The following is a 27571-nucleotide window of genomic DNA, read 5'->3' as shown; positions in this document are numbered from 1 at the left end:
TCACTTTTTTAAAACTCTCTTTATTTTTTGATTATCTAAAATGAGTCAGCCATAAAAAGAGCAAACCGTATAAAAGTTTGTAGGGCAAAATGTTTTTTGTGAATAGAGGATGATGCTTCCAAATAATAATTGTTTGTCCTATCCATGTTGTTTGGGGGTGTACATATCACCAACATAGAGACAGGTTTTCACTGAAGGTAAAACTGCTTGTGATGACAGATTATATTCCTCTAGTGTAAAAGGCTAAGTGCCAGCTACTGTGAAGAGAAGGAATTAGCCTAACATGATCTTTCTTTATGCATTTTTTGTTTTGTTTTTAAACAGAGAACTTTGAATGCAGGCCAAAGCCCTTCAGGAAAAAACAATTTCACAGGAAGCAATACTAATGGTGGTAAACAGCATCTTTATGCTGACACTTTACTTTCAAGCGGGTAACATTATTTTGAGAACTGTGTTTTTACAAGGCAGAAGTGCTGCCTTCTCAAAGCCATAAGTATAAATACACCACCCACCTAATTTCTGTCCATGCCTTTGTCTGCTAACAGTAAAATGATACCAAGTGCTCTATGTTTGTTCTCCATCTACTGAGTGAAAGGTACAGCTTCCACATAAACAACACACCTGTATATCAGCAAGAGCCTGTGACAGATTTGCTTACACATGTTGTTTTAAACTATGAAAAAGTTGCATAAAATGAAATGTACATTTCTTTAGTATACTTGCTTTGTATGCTGCATGACTAAAAGAAATACAATAGTCTTGAAACTTAAAACATTCAATCTGAACACATGCTAATGTAGCTGCAAGCCATAACAAACACATTTTCATTTCTTTAATACAAAGCTACACTATTTAATGCTACAGTGAGAAAATCATTGTGTAGTTAACACCAATCAAAAACAGCTGACAAAGGTTACATAAAGCTGAAAGACAGTATTTAATTCTGATGGCACTTCTACAGGATGACAAACTTTTGCAGTACATACATGCAATACAAAAGTGAAGTTAAAAAGCTCAAATCCTGGAGGATGTACAGGCATGGTTTCCAGGGAGCATTTTGATAATTTTTGGCCTTCGCACTTATTTTCTTCAGGCTGTAGAGTTTTTTTGCTTTAACTTACCGCTCATCTCCAGAGCCTCCTACAAGACTGAATCAGCACCACAGCTCACTGCCAGCAAGATTACATGGGAGGACTCCACCAACCTCCTGCTCCCAACTTTCTTTCTCCTGTCAGGATGTTGGGAGAATCTAAGATAATCTCTGAATTTAAATCTTCATTGTGCAGTAGCAAATTCAGCTAAGTCATTTACCCTCAGTATCTGCCAGCTCTGCATGAGTCTCTACTTCATGTTACTGAGCTGCAAACATTGAAGAAGGAAGACTGAAGATATTTTGATGACATTGGATTTTCCAAAAAATAAGTGCTAAAACATCCACAGGTTTAGACTGACTCCAGGACAGCCTTTGAATTGAGACAGACATAACCAGCCTTCAAAGAGCTGACATGCAGGAGAAATTCTCCAGCAGCCTCAAAATTCCTCACAAATGTGCTGTTCTACATGAACACCTTGGCCCAAAGGTGGTGCTTTTTTATATCACATGCAGTCTCACTTCCATCAGTCCATATGCAAAGAGTTTAAATTAGCTCAAAATCTAGCCTTCTTTTTCCTCGTATTGACACTTTGATCATGATCATACTGTTCTAAAAATATCTTGTAATAGAAGCCTTACTGGCTTTTTTGTATTTGTCACTTATTAGAATCCACCCTTACTGTTCCTAATTTGCTGTATTTACAAATGTGGCATTATCCAGGCTTGTGATTTAGAGAAAAAAAGAAAATAAAAAAAAAATCTTACTTAAGATTTTAAAACCTCTTATTAAAATATCAAGTCATCAATTTCATATTCATGATCCGTTCTTTCATAGGGTCTTACAAGCAATTACAGAAGTCCCTTTTTATAGGTTCTTTTGCATTTGCTGGTTCATTCCATGTAATCTTTATTGCTATGCATTCTCTACACTGTTGTCATGTGAATAAAAAGAAGCACAAGGAGCTGCTAATGCCTAACTTCACACCAAAAGCAATCTTCTATATGACCTATAGATTTCAGTGGCTATAAGCAAGCTGTGCAGCCAACCAGTATGAAACAGTATATTCCTATAAAAAGACTATGGGTTGCAGAGTACAACTGAGAAGAGCAAGGTTTGTTTCACTGATTAAGCGTTACCATGCTGTGGACTGACTTCCTATTTTGCTGAATACTGTTTGCTCTCCTCCAAAACATTACGCAAAAAAAAAAAAAAAAAAAATCTTAGAGCTGCTTTCTTCACTACCAAAACAAGTCATTGGCTGTCATTTCATTAGTTTTCTCTTTTACTTTGAGACTAACTAGTTCTCTAGGTACGTTCTGGGGGAGTAAGATGAGATGGTCCACCAAGCACTGTAAGTTTGTCTTTTATGGCAATTTTAGATCTTTGGGAATACTAGTTCCTAGTGGCATCACAGGTACATGCAAGTCTGGAACTACCCTGCCTCTCGCACTTGTCAAGAAAAACATACTTCCTTGATGTAGTCTTAGTTTTCTCACAGTTGGTATGGAAACTTACTTTAACTCAAAATCATAACACAGACATGTCTTGGTAATTACATGCAGAAGACAAACATACAACACCTAATTTTTTTTTTAAAAAAAACACATCTCCTTAGCCCTTGGTAATTACAAGATTTTGAGAAATTTTTCATTTTTCTGCTCAAAATCATACTCAGGATATCTAATTGTCTTCTGTTGCCACACAAGTTGCAGGTACTCAGTTTTTCCAGAACTGTGGTGGTTTTAGTCATGAGATCAGTGCAGAAACATGCAGTTTTACTTCAAGCTCAGATCCATAGCTGTGACCAACAATCAGGCTCATTAGAAGAGGAAATAAATTGTTTTGCATTTTCTCTTGTGACTTTCTTAGGTAACAAGTGCACCGCATATGTGCATGTGCCTTTGTGTCCCCTTAGTTCATTCAGAAGGGCACTCTGCATGACTCTGTATGTACAGGACATCATTTTGCTCTCTTTGGTTACTAATGGGCCTAATTCCAATGAAAATATACCTGTAGAACTAGAGTCACAGCTGATCCATGGCTGATGGGGACCAATGCTGAAGTCCAGCACAGGATCAGATGTCAGGCAAAAAGCCTTGTGCCAAAGTCTTAAGCCACACAAGAAGTAGAGAGAAAGAGCATGGATGTGTAAATCCACATAAGATCCCTGGAAAGGGATGACAAAATCTGCTCCTATAACGTAATTTAAGGACTAAATAGTTTCAGAACTAATAAAAATATTTTGCTCATGTTATTACAGTAGTACTAAAGAAGTGTCATGTTCCAGGGCATAGGCAGATTAAAAGAGGAGAAAGAAAGGAATTTTTCCTCCTTCTGATTGTTTATATTCCAAAATTGTGCAGATTAATTTGGGGGAAGCTCCACATACCTTTGAAGCATCAGGTATTGACTGGAATGAGACAGTTGGATTGGTGAATTACATATCAGCTCCATTATGACAAATCTTATGTTTGGATGTAAAAGCACAAGGCCCCAAGCAGTCGCCTGTGTGGCTTGTATTTAAGGCTGGCCCTACAGATGAGGTTCAGTTCTCAAAAACAAAAATGTTGGTATTAAAATAAGCATTTACAAAGGAACAGACTATTTAAAGGGACAGAATAAAATCTCGTCAGGTCTCTAATTTTTACACTTAAAACGTAATAAAATCCCACAGTAAGAGATAACTGGACAGGTTTTTTTCACTGTGTTCACAAGAATTACTAATCTATCAGTCTAGTATGAAAGCCCATTAAAAGTGATACCAATAGATCACCTCAAGCAAATATTTCAAGCCTACAAATAGTCAGTGGCTGACTTTCAAAATACATTAAGTTCCAAACTACAATTTATGATTTTCATTTCTAAGTAACAATGAATTTAACAAGGACTATTATTGCTTTACTAAAGCACACATCCATGTTTCATAAGTAAATGTCAATAAAGCACTGGGGCTTGCTGGATTAGTGGTAGTTTATGACTGTTCCGTGCAACTTTTGCATTGTAGTTAGAAAATTCAGTTTCCCGCAAGGAGGTATGTAAAGGGATGCTGTGTGAGACTGGCACGTCCTAAGATTATTGCTATTTTCTAAAATTGTAAGTAAGCACCGATAAATGTAATTGTTTTCAAGTAACAGCTAACCTCAACATTCTGCAACATTCACCATTTAGGTTACATTAAGTATCTTGTCAAGATAAACTGCATCATTTGGTATCTCTGGAAAAAATTCTAGACACTATAATTCTATCTCTCTATCTGCAGGATTACAGCATGGTTCCTCAATGCTCTGCAAATTTTGCTAATGAGTATGATCCTGTATTGCATGCACTTTATCTTAAGTCAGAAGGGTTGAATTAGTTTCTAAAATTATAAATAAGCCTTCTATAATTCTAAAACCCACACTGAACACAAACTCCATTTGGAGTGACAATTTTCATTCACATTATTGCGAGACTTGAGGTATTCTTGAAGAGAAAAGGCACCAGTTGTTGGATCTGGATGTACTCAATCACGGGAAGATGTTCACTTAACGCCCTATTAAAGAAAAAGACACATTTCAGTACAAGTGGGGGTTTTTTTCCTTAATCTCTAAATTAGCTTGGCTTCAAGATTCATACTGTTTGAAATTCCTCACTTGATTGTCACCACTCAGTGATCTTTGGATTTTGAAAGGCATGGAGCCAGCAGCTAACTCCCTTGTGTAGGGAAGAGAACAAGTTTTACTCACTATAGAACTGGCCACAACAAAGGCAGCCAGCAGAGAACTCATGGCAGAGGTCGGAGGAGAGCTTGTTTTTCACTACTCAAAGTCAGAAATTTCAGCCTGTTTCCACACACAGAAAAGAAAGTGGTTGCCCATTTTAAAAATAATACTTGGACAAGTATTTTAGAACCAAAGACCTTCAGCACGTTATTTTTTCTCTTTGCTCAGTCATTCAAGGGCTTAATGTGAAAACCATAAGTCATTATGAACTAATATGCCCACTTACTTGGGCTTCCGCTCCTCAGTGGTGAAGGACTGCGGCTTCGAGACAACTGCAAGACAAACAGAAAAGGAAACTCAGATGTGCTAAAGGACTGTACCCAAGAAAGGCACCTGGGGATCCAGCAACATTCAGAAAATTTGTACATTACTCTATCAGTGGAGCTCCACAGCTACAAAGTCAAATTCAACAACTTTCTAGTTTTTCTTTCACACCCTGCACACACAAAAAAGCGAGCCTTACCCAAAGCCTCTCACATTTTCAATATTCACAACTTAAGTTGAGGGCACCTATGTCAATTTAATAAGATGGGCTAACAATTAGAAAAATATACATGATTTTTACAGAAATCATTAAAAATGTGTGACTATACCATTTGCAGAACTCTGCTAAGGTTTCAAATATCTTATTAGTATCACCTCAGTTCTTCCCCTCCTGCCCACCCTACACTGATTTTCTGCTCCTTTGAGGCACTGGAGGATAAATTTAGATTACAGATCCCAGGAGGCAGGGACCATGTGCTGTATATGTACTGCAAGATGACTAAAACACTTCCAGATGATGCAATTAGTTATTTAGAAAGGTACTGAAGCAAGGGGAAGTAGGGGGAAAGTATTCCAAGATCCACAGCTGATACTTCTGAGAATTTAACCAAGACGTACCTCTCATACACTATCTCCACTGATAATTATACCAGGCAATAACTATCTCTTAGTTCAGCCTCACCTCATTCCGGACCCAAAGGCATTTATTCCCAATGTTAAAATGCACGTGGCACATCAGCATTTTTAAAAGGTTGCATACATTCTGAGTTTAAAATACTTGATGCTGTTTATACTACAAGCATTCAGCTGGGGCTTACATGATGAGATAGAAGAGGACTGGTGCTACGGCTGCGGCTTCTGCTTCTACTTCTACTTCTGCGAGACCACTACAAAAGAAGAGTTTGACAAACCTCTTTTGAGAGAGAGCATTTAATAAAGACAGACTTGGCAAGCAGACATGCCATGCTGGAGACAAGGCTTGGGGACAGAGAGTAAACGTAGTAAACTTTCTCCTTAGAACAGACTCTGCCAACAATCATACAACTGGATAATGAATAAATTAAGGTAAATGGCACTCTTCATCCTAAATACAGGGTGAGGCACTAAAACCTAACTGATATTTGATATACACAACTCCAGCCATATAGGGAACAATCAAGAAGTTATCTTTTTAAATTTTAAAGCAGTGTTTAAAACCCTTAACGTGTTCCTTAACAAAAGTACGTACCAGAGCTCCTCTTTTTGTGACTGCTTCTCCCTTCGCAATTACAACATCATTTTCCATCAGAGCAGGCCATACATGATAGGCCACCAAGGCAGCTGTGAAATCAGAGTCAAAACTACGATGGTACCTGTTGAAACACAGAGTACAAGGAACGTCTGCATATAAGTGCCAAAAGATACATACAGTGCTTCAAGTCATCAATTCTGATAAAAAGCAGAATACTAGTTACAGCTCATAAACACCTTTCTTGACAATAGTTCTGTATCACAAAAATAAGTATTCTTTGAGTGAACTTGTAAATGAAATGCATTTGTAAGACAGGCTTCGCAAAATATACTGTCTACTTATACTGAGAGACACTCCAATAAAGCCATCTCACTCTTCAGAAGGCTGCTAGACCATGTTCTTGCATAAGCCTCACACAAGCCAGGGTCCCTGGGTCCACCGACAGATTAAATCCCCTAAGCAGCATTTTGGCAGGCATAGGCATCCCATCTTCCTGAAAGACCCCTATAAATAATATTACAGAAATACTCTATCTCAACTATAAAGTTACATCCTAGTATCTTATGAGACGTAAGAGGCAATTTTATCAGCAAGATTCTCAGATCTTGAGATTTTGATAATGAAACAGTGACTTTTCAGCTAAGAAAAATCATTCTGAAGGCCTGTATTACCATACCAGCTATATATTACCTCCCTAAGTCTGCAATATTGGCTGAATAATACGTGTCTGGTTTTGTGGATTCAAACTCAAACCAAACATCGAATAACTGAAATAAAAATATCAATGCATCTATACATTAGTAAGGTATACACAATAGCAATTTATATAAAACAATGTTGTAAACAGAGGTGTGAATCTCTGCATGGAGGAAGGTATAGGGGAGGATGAGGTTTGGCCAGCCCTTTTATAGAATGGCATCACACATAACTAACACAGCTATTTTAATTTCTATAAATTTTGGTCCATCTCTGTGTACCACATATATATGCTATACATGTAAACATATATATGCCAGATATTTATCTATATAGATGGATAGATGTGTGTATATACACATCTCCCACAACAGCATGTATAAACACATCACGTGTTTTTTGAAGGCCACACACATCAAGTCGGTGGAGAAAGCATCCCAAGACCATACCATAACATTGCTGCCTGCTTAATTCAGCCAATAGCTTTGGGTATCACATAGCTAACTGCCCAGTATTTGGACAGGATTGTTAAGTAGTCATGTATGACTTTGCACTTTCCTGTTTAAGGGCTACTTTTATATTCTCTATTTCTCTCCTTGGCTTCTCAAGCTCTTCCCCATCTGGATTCCATTCTATTTTAAATTATTATTAGAAACCTCCTTATTGGTGTGGCTTTTCTTGCTTCTGAGACCATTTTTTTTAAGCCATCAATCCCATTAGTTTTCTTGAAGGCATGGAAGTACCCTACAGTTCTCTGCCAGCTAACAAAGCCCCCAGCCCTGACCCTATGGAAAAAAGAAAACGTAACATATGGTGTGCATTTTTTAAACAAAATTCCCATTTTTAAAAGGCACTTTTCTTTTTGCTCAGCTCTATACCAGAAGAGATGGGAATGTATTAAGATCCATACATCGTACAGCAGCCACAGCCTGGAGGTCACAGCACACATGATGATCCTGGTATCTGACACCAGATCTCAGTAAACATGACTTTTACAAACTGGGCCAGAAAGGAGGAACAAAGATGCATGCATTTTATAAACACTTGAGGCAGATAGAGACTAAACAGGGAAAGTAAAGATTATGATAATTTTGCTCTTAAAGGATAAATTAAATATGCTTTAGAGACTGGAGTTTATCCAGAAAATCACTCTGCTGTTCATTAAAAAAAGCTGTTAACACTGGTTTACATCCTGGCATTTACATACCATCATAAACCTTAAAGATATACCAAATTCACTACAGATCAGGAATATTTGCCTCAAATTAATGTTTAGCATCAATCTTAAACCTTTATATTCATTAGGAAAGAAGTAGCCTATACATGGATTTTTTTTAATAGTAAGAATTTGACTGAAAAGAAAGAGTTCTTACTTGGTCTCACTGAAAAGTTCTCCATCAGTACCAAAGGCAATATCAAGAGGAGGAACGAGTGTCTGCATTGAAAAAGCCACACGGCACAACTCTCGAATCAAAGTGCTGATCACAATGAAATCAATTTCCGGTGGAAATGAAATCTTTGGGTTGATGTTCATGGAGCGAATTACTTCCTGAAAATAAACACAATTCAGTAATTTGAGCTCACTAACAATTTTATTCCCGGGCAAGTATAGAAATCCCTCCTGAATATGCCTCTCAGCTTTCTACATTTAAAAATCAGTATAAGAATTCACAGCAATATTGTCTTAGGCTAGTCTAGAAAATATTAGCTTCAGAAAGAATGCGCCATTTTAGAAATAAAGTATGAGCTATGTCATTGACATCAATCTTAGGAGGAAGACGCAGTTTTTCAGTAGAGCACAGAATTTAAGGAAAATACGATGTTTGGCTTACATTTATTTGATTAAGACAATTACACTGTATCTTGCCAAAAATATTATTCTGGCAGAGACATTCTAGTCACAGGCAAATAAAATAAGTGATTACTGGGTCATACTACAATATCATTTTGGAAAATAAACTGCTACAAGACATAAAATCCATGCAATAAACTTTTTTCCTTTTTCAGATTACAGTGCATTTCTAGTTTACACATTTCAAATTTTTTAGCTACTGAAACAGCTCAATATGTCAGCTCCCCACTGTCCTTGACTTACATTGACACTGGCTTGAACGTCATACAGATCCTCATGGCGAACTATATAATCCAGGACAGTGTCTTCCAATGACTCAGGCCCCGAGTGACCTAGAGACAGAGTCTCTCTTACACGTATTTTGAACTGCCTGTAGGCCATCTTTGCTGCATGAAAAGACTCCTGCAAACATAAAGAACATCTAGTTAAATCCAGGAGACTGAGATTAATTTTTTATCAATTATCTGAGAGGATGAACTTAACCCAGAATCATCATTGTAAGGAGGAATACAAAACACTGCTGTAAAAGTGAAAGTCAAAAATAGTACTCATCTAGGAGGACTTCTCTGGTTAAATCAAATGTGATTTATCTGCAGAAGACAGGATTGAAAAGCTTCCCACTTAACCTTCTATTTTTATGTAGGATTCCATCACACACCCATGATCAATGGAATCACATTCAAAGATATCAAGAGCAGCATTCAGTAATAGCGCTTTATGTACCACAGTCTAACATGTCAGACAGGAGCACCTCTTCTCTGTTGGGAAAAAAAGGTTGAATTGGAGAGTGTAAACTGAATGACAGTTGTGGGAAAAACACTTCAGCAAGTTAAATGTGCTTGGGATCATACACTTTCAGAGACACACTGCCTCTCTGACACAGGTATGTACCACATCAATTCTATTAGAAAAGAAGATTAAGCACAGAAAAATGAAAACAAATTTATTCAGATTGATCTCATAGTAAACATGAGGTATCTAGGTAATTTCAAGGGACCAAATAAAACTAGAAAAGCACATAGCTACAGGCAAGAGGGAAGCATGATATGGAAAGATTTTTAGCTTTCTAAAATGGAGTATTCCCAAAATAATTAATCTAAACAAGGCAGTTTTGTTTAGTGCAGAAATCATATACTTTTCAGAATCATTCAGTCTTCTTATGTGTCCTTTTTAGCACCTGTATGGTAGATCACTGACCCTGTTCTAATGTTGGAACAGGACAGTCAGAAAAGGACACTAAAGTGAGAGTTCAATGTAAAACTGTGAGGGAAAGAAAGGAAAATCAAATGGGAAAAAAGAAGTTTTCTTCTCTGTACTTCACAGAAATGCTAGTTTACAAACAACGTAATCTAATCCACCCATAATATTTTATAAAACACTTTTGGCCTGTTAAACAAGATTTTTTTTTCTTACCACAGCTGCAATGTATATTATCCTCTGCACCATTTCCACATCACTGATGTATGTTCTCAAAAGTGTCTCTGCATCCAAGCGTTCTTGAGCATAAATGTCACCAAAGCGAGCTACCAGGCAGGTGCGACGTGAAGCATTTGTACGCCTGGCTCGGCCGGGTGAGCAGCTTCTCAGGGGAAGTGGACTAGGTGACTTGCTCTCAGTGTGCCTTGGGGAAGGAGAGCGGCTCCGTGCAAGCCTATGACAGACATGTAAAGAAGCGTGAGGTCACTTCATCATCCTCAGTTGCTTTTGTCTAGTGCACAGAGTTTTGTGTCAATTTAATTATTACCAGGGTAAGCCAAGATTTTGAGCCAACATAATTAAAGAAGTAAAGCCGCAGCTGGTTAGTCTAATATGAAGGCATTTGTGTCAATACATTTTATGGGCTAGAGCCTGAACAATAAAATTAAAGTAATTCCTAAAGTGTGTACAGCCAAGCACTTTGTTCTGGGGAAACACACTTTTAACTAGTAATACTTTGGAGATTTGTTCTTCTTGCAGTACCACTGAAGAGTTATAAAGTCAAACAAGTGAGAATATAACAAGAAGTTCTGCCCTGTAATGGTACAGTATTCAAAGAGAACAAAAAACCTAACCATTTCTTTATCCCATACAGTTGCTCTCAATGTATTTTGTAAAGCTGCTCTTTCTACTGTTTTGCCAGAAACTTAACCTTGCCGCCTGAAATTAAAACATTTGGGCACTAGGAGAAATTAGTTAAGAGTTTATGTTCCTTCATAACAAAGTACAAAAGTTTAGCTTTTGTTTATACTTCAATATAAAATGAGGAGAGAATTCATGCAAACTAACATGAACAATTTCTCTGATTCAGTGACTTCTCTGAGTAACACCTCTACCTGCTCTGGAGAACCGACTTTTGGGCATCCAGGATAGAAATCTCATCCCGCAGTATTTGAATCTGCTGCTCATAGTCATTCAGACGATCTAACTTCCTCAGGGCATCCTTCTCTTGGGCACGGGAAGTCTTCAGACTTAACCACACAGAATAAAGTCAGTCACAAGTTGTCATTCTACTAATGCAAACCATCTAGCCATCAATCCTCATCATCAAACAAACAAAAAAAAAACAAAAAAACAAAAAAAAAAAAAAACAACAGAAAAAGAGGAGAAATATTGAGCAAGCACTTTATGCTGAAATACAGGGAAATAAAGACTTTTTAAAAAAGCATACTCCAAAGCATACTCTTAATTACACTTTAAAATGTAGAAGTGTACTGTGGCAGGAAACTGGATACACTACACATTATATTACAGGACAGATCACTGGTTAACATTTGGTGTCCTTGCACTATCTCAGATGATGAAATCTAAGATAGTAGTAGTAAAAGAGGGCTAAAGAATTCTAATATAAAGAACAACTGGGAAAGAAAAGTAGATTTGGGAAGACGAGGTCTAGAGATAGAGATGAGGGAAAATGATTATGTACAAAAAAAAGTGAAAAGAAACCCTATATAACATGCAACACACTCGGCAGGCTTTCCTTAAACTGTCATAATGGATAGTTATTAACACTGCATTGTCTAAGAGGAAGGATAAATAAAAAGTAAACATTTCACTTCTGTATTATTTTCTTTGTTATTTACCCCTATTCACATGGGGATTTTTCAGAAAGTTTTAAAGCAATTTTTGATGGTCTTTATCTCAGTGCTATGAGATCCACAAAGCTTCATCATGACTGCAGGTAATGATTACAAATACGGATGCTTAATTATAGGTCTGCCCTTATAAGAAGAGGGGAAAAAAAACAAAAAACAAGAGATCACATGACAGACTGAAACCAGCAGAAATACCTGCATCTTACCTTGTTCATCACAAGTCACATAGTAAATCACAAACATAAGAAAAGCCACCACTGAAAACGAAGATTTCTTTCTTTGTAAGAAAAGCTAAATACCAAAAGGAAAAAACCAACTAAGATGCATTTATGAATTACCAGTGCTGACTTTTGTAAGCCTTAACATTAATCCTTTCCATGCTAATTAAATCTATGCAGTATTTGGAGTTTCCGCTGTTTTATTGTTCATTCACTCTACTGCTAAATATTAATCTGAAATGAAGAGAGTATTGTCATCTTTCTGTTAATGTTAAAGAGATGTAGATGCTAGAAAAAAAATAATGGGAACAAACAAAGCAAAATACAATTCTTAGAACAGTTTTTATAACCCACTTTAAGGCTATAACTAGCATTTTAAACTCCGTCATCTAACCATTTAAAAATAAAATAGGCATCTTCAAACAGTTTTTCAGGAGAAAATACAAAAGCCTTGAGAATTTGTGTCAAGTACCTACTTAATGCTGTTTGGATAAAGAAGCCCACTGCTACCCTCAAGTTTCAAACAATTTATTAATGATAAAGTCACAGTTCCCCAAGTCCTTGGGCTAAGCCAGACTCATTTGGTCAGATTGCCTTCAAATTCAAGGCAGAACAACTCCACCTATGTAATTTTTGGCCAAATGCCTGTTTAACCTATGTTTAAGAGCCCCCGGAACCAGCGACACTACAAGGTCTTGAGGTAACCGATTCGAGCTACTATACTGGCTGTTACTAATTACAACCATGTTTATCAAAACTTCTTCCTGCCAATCTATATAACAGGTCCTCTGTACAGCAGATCAAGAAAGTCCTCTTGACCTCATTTATTTCAAAGTGAGTTGTCTGGCTTTGTTAAGTTTCATTAAACCTTGGCACGAGTCCAAGCACCCTAGTAGTAAGCTTCCATTTATAATAGTACTAATAGGATTTTGTTTAGTCTGTATATAACAACAGGGTTAAGTTCACTTTATTTTTTGTCTTCCCCTGAAGAACTTCCAATTACTTTTAAATGTTGATAGTTATTCATTTTAAAAAAATTGTATTTTCCTTCATAATTCTGCAGCAAATAGCTAAGTCTTTTTATAATTAGTATCTTTATATAACAAAAGCTTATTCTGGCTATAGAATTTAATTATATTGAGTCGAGACCACATTTGCTCTAACAAACCAGGAGACCAAGATGTCTTGCAAAACATGCTTTGATTTAAGTATGCGAGACAGGCAGACTATAGACGAGAGGAATGAGATCATCAGTTATTCCAAAAGTCTCAAAAACCAACTCTACAGACAAAGATGCCAAGGACACTCCTGACAAACTGTTCCTTGTGTTAAAAAAAAAAAAATAAAAAAAAATAATAATTCTGCCCTGACAGATCCAGTCCTGACCTCTCTCCTTCTACTTTTAGAATGATTCTAGTTTTGGTAGGCAGGTGAAGACTAGGCAAATCTGATTTCACCCACCTAAAAGGGTTCAAATTTTGAAAAGATAGTTGACAGAACATGAAAAATAGCACCTTTGCTTTGATCAGAAGTTGAACACCCAGGCAGAAGATGCCAGTGTATTTATTCCCTACTAATAGTTTTAATCAGAAAGACAGCAAACCAGGTTATATCTAAGAATCAAGGAGTGATATGAGCTACTTTTCACCCAACAAATCAAAAGAGCCTATTTTATGGGAATAGGAGTTTATACCCCAGATAGCCATCCAAAAAATTAAAATCCCAAGTGATCAACACTTGTCAGGAAAGTCCATGGATGAAATCTGACAATTAACATTCCTCTGGAAGCAATGATAAACATCTGGAGATGAACAAGTGATATTCAACTTGATATTGGAAGAAGAAATTCTAATGGCCTGAGGTTTTTTGTTTGATTAACTTTATCAGAAGTAGCTCATCCTCTCAGTTGCCCTAAAAGGAAAAATACATTGTAGGAAAGGATATAATTTTCCATGAGTTTAAGCAGCAAAGTCAAGTTTCCTCCATTTTTAAGAGCAGCAATGTTATTTAACTGAAAGGCTGCAAGCATTTATTTAACAAGTATGACTATATTTCTGTTGTTGAAATGTCAGTTATCACAAGAATTCACATGCTTTTGGAATTAATTTCAACTACCTTTGTATTCTTTTCTGAAAATATAACACACACCAAAAAAAAAAAATACATGGGCTACATTTCATAACAGTGAAGAATTATTCCTGCTTCTAGAACTGCCTGTAGGACAAGCCACAAAAGGAAATTAGCTTTAAGGACCTCTGTATTGAAACGGAAAGGTAGGTCCCCCAGCTGCACCCTTACTGATCCAGGTTAACTTCCCAGATATGACCAACACACTTAGAAATTAAAGAAACATTTTTAAACCAGACACATCATCAACATTACCAATAGCCATTACTTCTGTGCAGACAGGCAAAAAGATTTGGCAAAAATGGTTTAAAAGAAAAACCCATATGAAGAACTTTATCTTAAGATAGACAAGCTGAAGTGTCTTTTACTTAACACACACACTACTTCCAAGAGCATCATAGCAAATTGCAAACAACAGTTTCCAGCTATATTCAGAATATGGTTCTCTCCTAGTTAACTTCATCTACAAGATTCAAATGCTATCAAGCTCCTAGTTTCAAAGTAATCCCTCCTCTATGCTAAAGAAAAAAGGATAGAAGTTCAGGCATAAAGGTGGTTCTCACCTCAATCTACTTATGCTCATTCTCGCTATAACACCAAGAAACAAAGCTACAGGATGTTAAGGAGCTAGACCTATTTTTTGCTATAACATAGGACAGTGTAGAATATACAGAACCCGCCCAGGTAAATGACAGACTGTGTCTCTGAATGCTGACTTTCTACCACAAATACCCCTAGATTCAATTTTTCTTACGCTGCTTTTAGCTGAACAATTTCATCTTCTGCTGCCAAAAGAGTGGTGGCTGATTTGGTCTTTGTGTCTTCAAGAGCCAACTGGGTTTTTGCCAGACTGCAAGAAAAATTAATAACCTTCATGGTAAAGGCAGAGATTCTACCAGAGAACTTAAAATGACAAACTGACTGTTTAAGCAGACCAAGTCCATACCAATTTAACGTATGAAAACAATCACAGTGGGCTTTGTGCAGGCTATCAGCACACAAATAGCTTATAAAAGGACAGATCTGACTATGCAATAACAGAATTATTTTGCTACAATCCATTATTTTCATTAAGACTCAATTCCAGTTTCTCCATCGATTTCAACAACTTACAGCATGCAGAATGACTACTGTCCATAGGTGGGGTATCTTGGGACATGAACTCTTTCTCCTGCACCTGTCCCCTGCCTGCTAATAACTACACAAGCATGACTCTGCACTACATCACCTTGAAAGTATCAGTTCTGAAGCTTTCACACATGACTATCTCTGCTTGAATTACCTCTTCCTGACCTTCCACCTTCCAGACTTCTACCTGTGCAAACCACAGCCAACACCTCTCTGATCTGACTGCTCAGAGAAATGCAACCCACAAAACTGTACAAAAACTTTACCGCTGACTTCCCACTTCTTGCAGGAGTTAGCCCACAATGACTTTTGCTTGTACTGCAAACTGCTACACAGTCATTCCAATCTGTATTAGTGAATAACTTTGACCATCCAACATTTTTCTCCAGGTCATCAAATAATCTTTTTCTATCCACACAGGAGCATAGGATGAAATGCCTCACCCCTAAACCAACCTTTGTGTATACCCGAACCACAGAATGGTTGAGGTTGGAAGAGACTTCTGGAGGTCATCTGGTCCAACCCCCCTGCTCCAGCAGAGCCACTTAAAGCCAGTTGCCTAGGACCACATCCGGACAGCTTCTGCATATCTCCAAGGATGGAGACTTCATAACCTCTCTGGGCAATCTGTGCTAGTGCCCAGTCACCCTAACAGTAAAAAAGGGTTTCCTGAAGTTCAGAAGGAACCTCCTGTGTTTCAGTTTCTGCCCACTGCCTCTAATGCTGTCACTAGGCACAACTGGAAATAGCCTGGCTCTGTCTTCTTTACACACTCCATTCACATATATACGTTAATAAGATCCACCAGTCTTCCATAACTCTCCTCTATACTTAGAAACATCAACAGAAAACAACTCCTTTGGTTATTAAACCTTCCAGGCTGAGAATTATTTTGCAAGATTACCTAATTCTGGCAAACCAGTTGAAATGCCAAGAACAAAACACTTCTCTCTTCTCCCAAACATTGTGGGGTCCTTCTCTGTCCCACCTTGTCACTTTTAATATTTAATGTATACTGCAAGATCACAAGAGCTTTTGTCCTCTTATCTTCTTTTCAAGGGGACACACTGATCTAACTCAGAGTTGACTGACAGACTTTTTTGATAGTGAAAAATTAAAATGCCTGCATTCATCTAAAATGAGACATAACAGATACTAATATGCATTGATGAGTAAGGGAAGAGCAGCTGATGTTATCTCCCTTGCCCTCTGTATAGCCTTTGACACAGTGCCACACAACATCCTAGTCTCTAAATTGGAGAGATATGGATTTGATGGATGGATGGACTCATTGATGGATAAGGAATTGGCTGGATGCCTGTGCCCAAAGAGTTGCAGTCAACAGCTCAATATCCAAATGGAGATCAGTGACAAGTGATGTCCCTCAGGGATCTGTACTGGGACTGGTTGTGTTCAATATCTTTATTAATGACATTAACAACAGGATCGAGTGCACTCTCAGCAAGTTTGTGGATGACACCAAGTGAGGTGGTGCAATTGATACTCTTGAGGGAAGGGATGCCATCCAGAGGGACCTTGACAGGCTTTAGAGGTGGGTCCATGTGAATGTCATGAAATTCAACAAGGCCAAGTGCAAGGCAATGCACCTAAGTCTGGGCAATCACCAATATCAGTACAGGCTGGTGAAAAAAAATGATTAAGAGGAGCCCTGTGGAAAAGGACTTGGATATAGTGGTAGATGAAAAACTAGAAATGAGCTGGCAACATGCATTCGCAGCCCAAAAAAAGACAACCATATCCGAGGCTGCATAAAAAGAAACACAGTCAGCAGGTCAAGGGAGGTGATTCTCCCCCTCTACTCTCCTTTCATGAGACCCCCCACCTGCATCCAGCTCTGGGGTCCCCAGTACAAGAAAGACATGAACCTGTTAGACCAGGTCCAGAGGAGGGCCAGAAAAAGTGATCAGAGGGTTGGAACAACTCTCCTATGAAGAAAGGCTAATAGTAGGGATCGTTTAGCTTGGAGAAGAGAAGGCTTCAGGGAGACCTTATAGCAGTCTTTCAGTACTTAAAGGGGGCTTATAAGAAAAAATGGAGAGGGACTTTACTTTTTTACCCCGTCCTAGTGATAGGATAAGGGGTAATAGTTTTAAACTAAAAGAGAAAATTTAGATTGGATATAAGGAAGAAATTATTCATGAGGATGGTGAGACACTGAAACAGGTTGCCCTGAGAAGTTGTGGGTACCCCATCCTTAGAAGTATTCAAGGTCAGGTTGGATGGAGCTTTGAGCAACCTAATCTAGTGGAAGATGTCCCTGCCAACAGCACAGGGGGTGGATTAGATGATCTTTGATCATCCCTTCCAAACCAAACCATTCTGAGATTCTACAATTCTATGAAAGCAGGAGACACCTGCCAGATTGGGATACAGGATGAAATATTCTATTGACCCTCTTTCCTCTAATCTAGCTAATACAGTTTGCAGTTCTGAGAACTTGATATTCTTGAAATTGCTTAGTAAGAGCATTAAATTATATCACTTACTGGACTGACCCAAGGACTGTGAACATTAATTGTTCTCATGCTAATAGGATGCATGAGAAAGCATCTGTCATTTAGAGCTACCTCTGAAATGGCCCTGGAACCAGCACAAATTTGTTTCTGAAGCAATTAAGTCATTTTGAGACTAAAGTGTTCCACAAAAAGTGTTTTATGCAACTGGACAAAAACCGTTCAGTCCTAGTCACTTATTTGAAAATCTGCCTCTCTTTCTTCCTCCATCTTACCACAGTGGGTTTTGATTTTCTTAGATGTTCACGTACTGATTACACACCATAACTAGTTATAACACATCGTAGGTCCTTCAATAGGTGTTGCACTATAGCTACTCAATTGGTTTTCATCAGTGTTTGCTCAGCATGCAACAGTTCATTGACTGTAATTCCACTGGGATGGTCATGCACTATACAAAACCCTTTTGTCTAGAATACTGGCATGTTTTCCAACTCCTCTGCCAGAAGCAAAACCTACCAAGTCAATTTATGAATGTGGGTATGACGGTATTATTGGTACCCCACTTTGGACACACACAGACAATCCAGAGCCTAGATGTACTTTGAAGCTCTGATTTTAAGCCAGAAATGAAACATTTAATAAATCTCCATCGGTATTTAGATGTCAAGAGAAAATTATGGCTTGTTGAAAAAGAAAACACAAACAAAAAGAATCACACTTAATTCCCCTACTCTTGTTGCACATGGTTGAGCTGTAGACGAGTTGAAGTCAGTTCTTCCTGCAGCTCTTGCAGCTGAAAAGTCTGATTGCTGGCTAGCTCTCTCAGCTGCCTCTCTTTCTCAATTGAATCCTAAAACAAAACACACAACCACACTGCTTCAATGTTCTACCTTACAGAATCCTTCAGCAACGTAGCATAGCATTATTAGTAGATTTATTTCTGAGCATTTCAGGAAAGACTATTTCTAAAGTAACTCAAAAATAAAAGCAATGCCATATCTTCTAGAGACATAAGCAATACATGCAGACAAAATAGACTCAATCATATAAAGGAAAATATTCACTTCATTTCCACCTCATGGTAGAGAACATGGAAGGTCTGCATATGCAGATTTACTACCTGTGTACACATCATCTGAACAAAGTGTTCTTGCAGATGTGTTGCATGGGTTGTGTTTTTTCCCCAGTCAGTCATCTTCTGACTGACTATATCACCAACTCAAGTAAAGTTTTCGGGAATTCATGTACACAAAATAACAGTTATTAGAACAGAGGAGGCAACTATTGTCATTCCAGAAAGCACACTACTACACATGCAGCTCTGTCTTTAATAGCCTATAGATTTGCCTGATACTACCAGAATTAAATAAGTAACTGTGCAGCAGGCTTCTCTAAATTTTGAATGTCACATGCAATGACAAATTCACAACTGGTGTACCAGGTGTACTGTCATTTAATAACATCATTATTTTACACTTTGGGGGTTTTTTGGCAGAACCCTACTCCTGCAATCTGACTCTTAAAGGCTATCACTTTTCATTTGTCCTATTTTAGTTGTGAAAGATTTTGACAGAAGAGGTGTAAAAAAAAAAAGAGAAGTCAGAGAACATGGAGACATCGCTGTCAAGTCTTGAGATCCTCAATATTTTCCCCTAATCTGCATCAATCAATGCTCTTATTTTCTTTCAAATCAAAGCCACAGCAGATCTGTGTTCCTGCCAAACTGTTATTACTACAAACTCTTCAGTAAATATCAAATATATACTAACTCCAAACATCGAGTCAGGCACGTGGTAGTATCATGATGGACATGAGCACTTTTCCACCCCTTCTGGAGATATTATTATGCTCGGATACTAAACAAAGGGGTTTTTTCTTCAAAAAGATAAAAGGACCTCACAGATAAATGCATGGAGTTTATACACACCTTTGGTTTTTACTAATAGAGATATGGCATAATTACTTCTATAATGTCTTTGCAAATGTAAATGCAGCATAATTCTTTACCTAGAAAAGGAAAGCAATACAACATAGCTTCTCTTACAAAGCAAATTCCTCCATATTGCCACTCATTGTTGCGAAACAGCATCAGCCCTAGAAGGCCAAACGTAACTTTTATGGCCTCTTTGATTTTCCTTTCACAGGAAATGTAAGAAGAGACAGAGAAATAGCATAGTTGTCTCCATGAGCAACTAAGGACATATTTCATTAAGCAAAATCAGGGAGGGAGGCTGCTATTAGCAGAAAGTCATTAAACCTCTCCTGCAGGTTTAAATTCACACTGTTCTATTCCCTTAAAATAAATTTTGTACATACCTGAGAGAGAGAGAGGTTGGTTTCAAAGAGCCTTCCTGAAGTAGCACAGGAAAAACAAGTCCCTAGCCATGGCAGGAGACGAGTTTTTATTGTTTCTACACCTGCATAATGCCCGCCTAAGAAAACACATAAAGAAATTGTGAGAACACTTACAGAAAGAGTCAGAGCTTGAAAAGATGACAAGTGAAAAGCATTAATATGAGACAAAACACCGATTTACCTTCTCGAGATGTTTCATTGAGGATTGTGAAGAGCTGCCCTTGAATCTGAGAGTTCAATTCTATTATTTCGCAGCATCGGTTCAGATTCTGATCACAGGAATTAATCTGTAAATTAATGTGTATTAATACATCTGCCCAGACTTTCTTACTTAAAACGGTTCTTATTATGATCATGACTTTTTTCCCCTATAATTACATCTTCATAACCTTTTCCTATTGCATCCGCTAGAATATTCATCTTTAAAAGGTTCACATTGTTAACAGGCAAACAAATAAGACATCAGGACTTCTATCATAGAATGGTTTGGGTGGGAAGGGACCTCAAAGATCATCTAATTCCAACCCCCCTGCCATGGGCAGGGACACCCTCCACTAGACCAGGTTGCCCAAAGCCCCATCCAACCTGGCCTGGAACACTTCCAGGGAGGGGGCATCCACAGCTTCTCTGGGCAACCTGTTCCAGTGCCTCACCACTCTCACAGTGAAAAATTTCTTCCTAATATCTGATCTAAATCTACCCTCCTTCAGCTTAAGGCCATTACCCCTTGTCCTGTCACTCCATGCCCTTGTAAACAGTCCCTCTGCAGCTTTCCTGTAGCCCCCCTTTAGGTACTGGAAGGCCACAATCAGGTCTCCCTTCTCCAGGCTGAACAACCCCAACTCTCTCAGCCTGTCTTCATAAGAGAGGCACTCCAGCCCTCTGGTCATCTTCATGGCCCTCCTCTGGCCTCACTCCAACAGCTCCATGTCCTTCTTATATTGGGGGCCACAGAGCTGGATGCAGTACTCCAGATGGGGTCTCACCAGAGCACAGTAGAGGGGGAGAATCATCTCCCTCAACCTGCTGGTCATGCTTCTTTTGATGTGGCCCAGGATATGGTTGGCTTTCTGGGCTACAAGTGCACATTGCTGGCTCATGTTGACACCCCCAAGTCCTCCTCCTCAGAGTTGCTCTCAATCCATTCTCTGCCCAACCTGTATTTGTGCTTGGGATTGCCCTGACCCATGTGCAGGACCTTGCATTTGTTGAACTTCATGAGGTTCACATGGGCCCACCTCTCAAGCCTGTCAAGGTCCCTCTGGATGGCATCCCTTCCCTCCAGTGTGTCAACCTCACAGCTTGGTGTAATCAGCAAACTTGCTGAGGGTGCACTCAATCCCACTGTCCACATCATTGACAAAGATGTTACACAGTCACAGTCCCAATACTGACCCCTGAGGAACACCACTCATCACTGATCTCCATTTGGATATTGAGCCGTTGACCACAACTCTTTGAGTGCGACCATCCAGCCAATTCCTTATCCACCAAGTGGTCCATCAATCAAATCCATGTCTCTCCAATTTAGACACAAGAGTGTTGTGTGGAACAGTGTCAAATACTTCACACAAGTCCAGGTAGATGACATCAGTTGCTCTTCCCTTATCCACCAAGACTGTAACCCCGTCATAGAAGGCCACCAGATTTGTCAGGCAGGATTTGCCCTTAGTGAAGCCATGTTGGCTGTCACCAATCACCTCCTTATTTTCCATGTGCCTGAGCATAGTTCCCAGGAGGATCTGCTCCATGATCTTGCCGGGCACAGAGGTGAGACTGATTGGCCTGTAGTTCTCTGGGTCTTCCTTTTTCCCGTTTTTAAAAATGGGGGTTATGTTTCCCCTTTTCCAGTCAGTGGGAACTTCACCAGACTGCCACAACTTCTCAAATATGATGGACAGTGGCTTAGCAACTTCATCCACCAGTTCCCTCAGGACCCACAGAAGCATCTCATCAGGTCCCATGGACTTGTGCACCTTCAGGTTCCTTAAGATGGTCTCAAACCTGATCTCCTACGGTGGGCAGTTCTTCATTCTCTCAGTCTCTGCCTTTGCCTTCTGTGGCTAGAGCACGTGCTGGTGAAGACTGAGGCAAAGAAGTCATTGAGTACCTCAGCCTTCTCCATATCCTGGGTAACCAGGTCTCCCATTTCCTTCCAGAGAGGGCCCACATTTTCCCTAGTCTTCCTTTTAACGCTGAGGTACCTATAGAAGCTTTTCTTGTTGACCTTGACATCCCTGGCCAGATTTAATTCTGTCAGAGCTTTAGCTTTCCTAACCTGATCCCTGGCTGCTCAAACAATTTCTCTGTATGCCTCCCAGGCTACCTGTTCTTGCTTCCACCCTCTGTAGGCTTCCTTTTGTGTCTGAGTTTGCCCAGGAGCTCCTTGTTCATCCATGCAGGCCTCCTGGCATTTTTGCCTGACTTCCTCTTTGCTGGGATGCATCACTCCCAAGTTTGGAGGAGGTGATCCTTGAATACTAACCAACTTCCTTGAGCCCCTCTTCCCTCCAGGGCTCTGTTCCACTGTCTACTCTACCAAGCAGATCCCTGAAGAGGCCATAGTCTGCTCTCCTGAAGTCCAGGGTAGTGAGCTTGCTGTGCACTCTTCTCGCTGCCCTAAGGGTCTTGAACTCCACCATTTCCTGGTAACTGCAGCCAAGGCTGCCCTTGAGCTTCACATGCCCCATCAGCCTCTCCTTGTTGGAGAGAACAAGGTCTGGCATGGCACCTCTCCCCATTGGCTCCTCTGTCACTTGGAGAAGGAAGTTATCATCAATGCATTCCAGGAACTTCCTGGATTGCTTATGCCCTGCTGTGTTGTCCCTCCAACAGATATCAGGGTGGTTGGACCAGGGCTTGTGAACGTGAGGCTGCTCCTATCTATAGAGGGCCTCACTCACTCGGTCTTCCTGGTCAGGTGGCCTGTAGCAGACCCCCACTATAGTGTCCCCTGTCCCTGTCCTCCCTTTAATCCTGACCCATAAGCTCTTGGTCAGCTCCTCATCCATCCCTGGGCAGAGCTCCATGCACCCCAGCTGGTCATTGACATAGAGGGTGACACCCTATTCTTGTCTCCCCTGCCTGTCCTTCCTAAAGAGCCCGTGTCCTTCCATTCCAATGCTCCAGCCATAGGAGCCATCCCACCACGTCTCCATGATGCCAATAAGATCACAGCCCTGCAGGCATGCACACATCTACAACTGCTCTTGTTTATTCCCCATGCATTTGCATAGAGGCATTTAAGCTGAGCCCCCAATGAAGCTGACTGGAGTTCCTTTGTGCTACACTTCAGGTGCTCTCCAGCTGACCTGTGATTTTTCTCCTGGATCTGGGCATCTATTGCTGGCACTGGCATCAAACTGGTAGGAGTCAGACGGATTGAGGTTCCCCTCCCCCAGCAACTTTAGTTTAAAGCCCTCTTCACCAGCTTGGCAATCCCCTTCTCTGTCAGATAGATCCCATCAGCCCCCAGTAGACCAGGTTTCTCAAAGCAAGTCCCAAGTAGCCAAACCCCTGGCTGTGGCACCAGTCCTGTAATCATTTGTTGATTCGCCAGATTCAACTGGCCCTTTCAGACTCCTTCCCTTTGACCAGGATGACTGATGAAAAAGCTACCTGCACTCCAGAGTCCCTTACCACTGTTCCCAGGGCTCTGTAATCTGTCTTGATACTCCTCAGACTGCTCCTGGCTGTATCACTGGTGCCCATGTGAAACAACAGCAGTGGATAACAGTCACCGGCCTGTACAAGGTTTGGTAGTCTCTCAGTGATGTCCCTGATCCGAGCCACCAGTAAGCAGCACACATCTCTAGAGAGTGCATCAGGTCAGCACATGGGTGCCTCTGTACCTCTCAGGAGAGAGTTGCCTACTACTATTCACCTGTTGCCTTGTCTTAGTTGCACTGGTTGTTACATGGGGAGCAGACTGGGCTGCCTTACTCAGTGCCAGCACCTCTCCTGATGTGGTGGGTTTTTCCTCTTCAGTCTGCAGAGCAGTGAAGCAGTTCTGCAAGGGCACCTCAGCCTTCAGGGAAGTCTCTTCCTCTGGCTGATCCTTTCTGTTGCAAGCTTCCAATCTTCTGCATTATTGGCCCCCCTCCCTTCTGTGTGTGCCAGTGGCAGAGTTCTTGGGTGTTTGGCCATGGTCTGTGGGCCCACTGCACTCAGAACCAGCTATCTAACTCTTTCTCAGCCCTGATGTTACTTCTCACTGCCTCCTGCAGCTCAGCCACTTGCTGCAGGAGGTCCTCCCCCGGTCACACCTTCTGAAGGCAGGTCTGCCACCTATCCCTGCCCCAGGAGAAAGGTCTGGGCACATCCTGCAGTCCGAGCTCTGCACTGCAGACTCTCCCTTCAGCACCTCCATCTGGGTGGAGGCATCAGCCACCACAGGGGTAGATGGTGCAGTCCCCCCAGCCAGAGGTGCAGCCTTTGCTCTCAGGCGAGTGCCCACCGTTCTACCTTGAGGCTCAGGTAGGATGGCTTCCCCTCACCTGTCACAGAATGGTGTCCGGTTGCTGGGTTACATGCACTCCAAGTCTCCCATTCAGCCAGTGGAACACCCCTCCTTCGAAGAGGCACCCTCCCCGCACCAACCAGCTGCCTTGTGTAGGTGTAGGGTTGCCGCCATTGCTCTGGCAAACCCCAGGCCGCGTTAGCACCTCCTGCAAGAGCTGCTGGCTTCTGGCAGGTCTCTCTACTCCACCAATGTTTACCAGCTTCGGGAAACCCCCTGTGTGCCGAGATCTGCCACTCCACTGCAGGCTGGGCTGGCTCTGGAGCAGCTCGCCTTGGCGACTGACTCGTGCAGTTGATTCACTGCTTGAGAAAACTTACTCCTGTCCCCATTCATAAAGAAGGTGCAACCACAAATATCTCTAAAACAAGAATCATAATAATTGTGGATCTGTGTTAAAATCTTTTAACAAAGAGTTTTAAAAATAATAAGATAGGAGATTGTTGGATGAAAAAAATCTATTAGTCCAAAATCTGATTTTCCGTGTTAGCTAAAATAGTATGTATAAGGCTAATATCTTGCTTTGTCAACAGCCACATGAGACTCCCATGCAATTTCATCTGATTTTTAAGAGTTACCAACCAAAACAAATACTACTGAAGAATGAGCAAAATCCAGCATTATGCCTAGGAAACAACACAACAGCAAAACTACACCACTTTCAGCAAATGCTATTCTGAAAAGGAGTTGATGGGGTTAATCTGTCCAGGATGCTACTGCACCTGCCAGAAGAACACATAGCTTGTACCTGCTTCCTTAATCTTTACCTGTGTATCACCTTCAAGGTAGACCACCCTCTAGGTCTTCAGGCTTTAATGGCCCCATATGGTTTTTACAAGCTTCCAAACCAGCTAAAACTCCCACCCACGCCCCTGTCAGCTTGCATTTTGATCACTGCAACATGCTTTCCTTTGGCCTCAAGGAGCACAGTCTCACCCTGCTAACCTCCACCAGAAGATCACTTTTGCAGTGGTTCATTTTTCCAGCTCATTACACTGACATAACACCCATGGTGCTTCCATCTGCCAGTTCCTCCTTTTCCACAACAGCGGCCTGAAGCCGCTCATCTTCATTTCCCAAGACCTCGCAGACTAGCCTCACCTCACTTATTATGGAGAGTTCAGCTCCTGCTATTGCTCAGCCCCCCAAGGTCTACCTCCACCATCCATTTGGAAGATTTTTAAAATGAGCGCCTGTGTTCTTCCTCCTCTGGGGTCTTGCACTCTGTGGTAGCTTTACATGCTACCCTCAAAATCCTCGTTAAAACTGTTCTTTGCCACGAATCCTGCAGAGTGTTTGACTGGCTGTTAAAATGCTGTAACTCTTACATATCATGAGATAAAAAGGAGCTGACTTCTCTCAGAAAGGCTGCATCTCTGCTCAGCACGTTTCCTCACCAACCATAGCACACTGTAGATGCTTGCAGGCTCATCACCAAATCAATTATCAGTGCCCTGAGGCTAATGAAACCTGGGGACACAGGAGTGACAACCCTGTCAAGACTGTTTCTGCTGACAAATTTCCCATTTTCAAATCTCAATTCCCTTTATCTGTTCTTTCCTTAAATTTTACACCTTCTCTCCTGCTTCCACTGGTTTGCCTCCTCAATCTCCTGTTATTTCATCCTCTTCCATGCATCCCATTGCATCCATCTCCAGGCTTCTCCTCACCTATACCTGAAACTCTTTGCCCACACCTGCTTCCCCTCTTCTGAAGCCCTTTGCAGGTGTGCTGTCTTCCAGCAGCCTCTCAGCTCTAACAGGTTTCCCACCCAGAAGAGCTGGGAAGCTGGATAACCCCCTTCTCACCTTCAACATCCTTTTTACTCACATTATCCTGGCTGTTCCCAGGCCACAGGCGATTCCTTCTAAGCACACCCTCACTCGTGCTCCTTTTACCACAAAAATCTTTTCTGATCCAGACTCAGTCATTACAGCTCAAATATCACTTTTAACCTCCAGTCCTTGCCTTCACTGAGCCTTGTCACAGGCAAAAAAATGAAAACAGCAGAAGCTGCAAGTGCTACAGGCACTGGGTGTTAAAGCTGCGGTAACCGGGTGCATGTGTGGATCAGCGTCTCAAATTAGCCTTTTGAACCCCAAGCGGCGGCCACTACCTGCTCCCCACGGCCGGCTGCAGGTTTCGGTTGCACCGGGCTAAGGGCACCCGCGCTCCCGGGAGGCGGTGGGGGCCGCCGCCGCTCCGCGTCCCGCCGTCACCGCGGAAACGGCCCTGGCACCGCGGCAACGGCGCCGCTGCCGGCGACCTCCCGTCCCCTGAGGGCCCGCGGGGTGAGGCGGGCGGCCCCCCGTACAGACCCCCAGCAGACGGGAATCTCCCCCCGCTGGCGGCCGGGGTCCCACCTCGTAGTCCCGGTACCAGCTCTCCAGCTTCTCCTGCAGCACCCGGCCGCTCTCCGCGCCGACCAGCCTCCTCAAGCCGTCGGCCATGGCCGGCTGTCAGCTCGCTCCCGGGGTTGCGATGGGCTGTGCTGTTTCCCCCGTCCCTCTGGGAGCCCTCCGCGGGCGGGCGGCGCCCCCGTCCCTCCGGCAGCCCTCCACGGGCGGGCGGCGCGAGGGGGCGGGGAGCTGGTACCGCCGGCCCGGGCCCGCTGCTCTAGGCGGCACCGCGTTCGCGCCGCCTTTATAATCGCGATTGTAACGTGGGCCGGGCCCGGCGCGGTGGCGGGTGCCACGGCGACGCAGGCAGGGCGCGCCTCGGTTGTGGTAACGCGGCAGCCGTCCCCCGGTTGCCCGCGGCCCCACAACCCGGCCCGGC

General features: G+C 41.4%; 1 protein-coding gene across 2 annotated transcripts; it reads right to left on the bottom strand.

Annotated features, from left to right (window-relative positions):
* SPATA18 (spermatogenesis associated 18) lies at nucleotides 1-27564 on the bottom strand. 2 transcript variants are annotated; one of them, XM_054825545.1, is made up of 13 exons: nucleotides 27157-27564; nucleotides 20456-20561; nucleotides 20236-20351; nucleotides 18651-18769; nucleotides 15069-15164; nucleotides 11211-11345; nucleotides 10312-10549; nucleotides 9142-9300; nucleotides 8420-8595; nucleotides 6348-6471; nucleotides 5938-6006; nucleotides 5082-5127; nucleotides 1-4626 (listed from the first exon to the last, which is right to left on the bottom strand). In XM_054825545.1, the coding sequence occupies exons 1-13, from the start codon at nucleotides 27241-27243 to the stop codon at nucleotides 4619-4621; spliced, it is 1479 nt and encodes a 492-aa protein (XP_054681520.1). In that variant the 5' UTR covers nucleotides 27244-27564; the 3' UTR covers nucleotides 1-4618. The 2 variants fall into 2 exon arrangements, with proteins under 2 accessions (XP_054681520.1, XP_054681521.1); XM_054825546.1 differs by lacking the exons at nucleotides 1-4626; nucleotides 15069-15164 and having other exon boundaries at nucleotides 5065-5127.
* Between the last annotated feature and the right edge of the window lie 7 nt (nucleotides 27565-27571).

This window comes from Grus americana, chromosome 4 (genome assembly GCF_028858705.1).
Source record: "Grus americana isolate bGruAme1 chromosome 4, bGruAme1.mat, whole genome shotgun sequence".
In the NCBI taxonomy this organism is placed as follows: domain Eukaryota; kingdom Metazoa; phylum Chordata; class Aves; order Gruiformes; family Gruidae; genus Grus; species Grus americana.
Note: the sequence above shows the minus strand (reverse complement) of the source record. Positions and strands in the feature narration are given on the sequence as shown.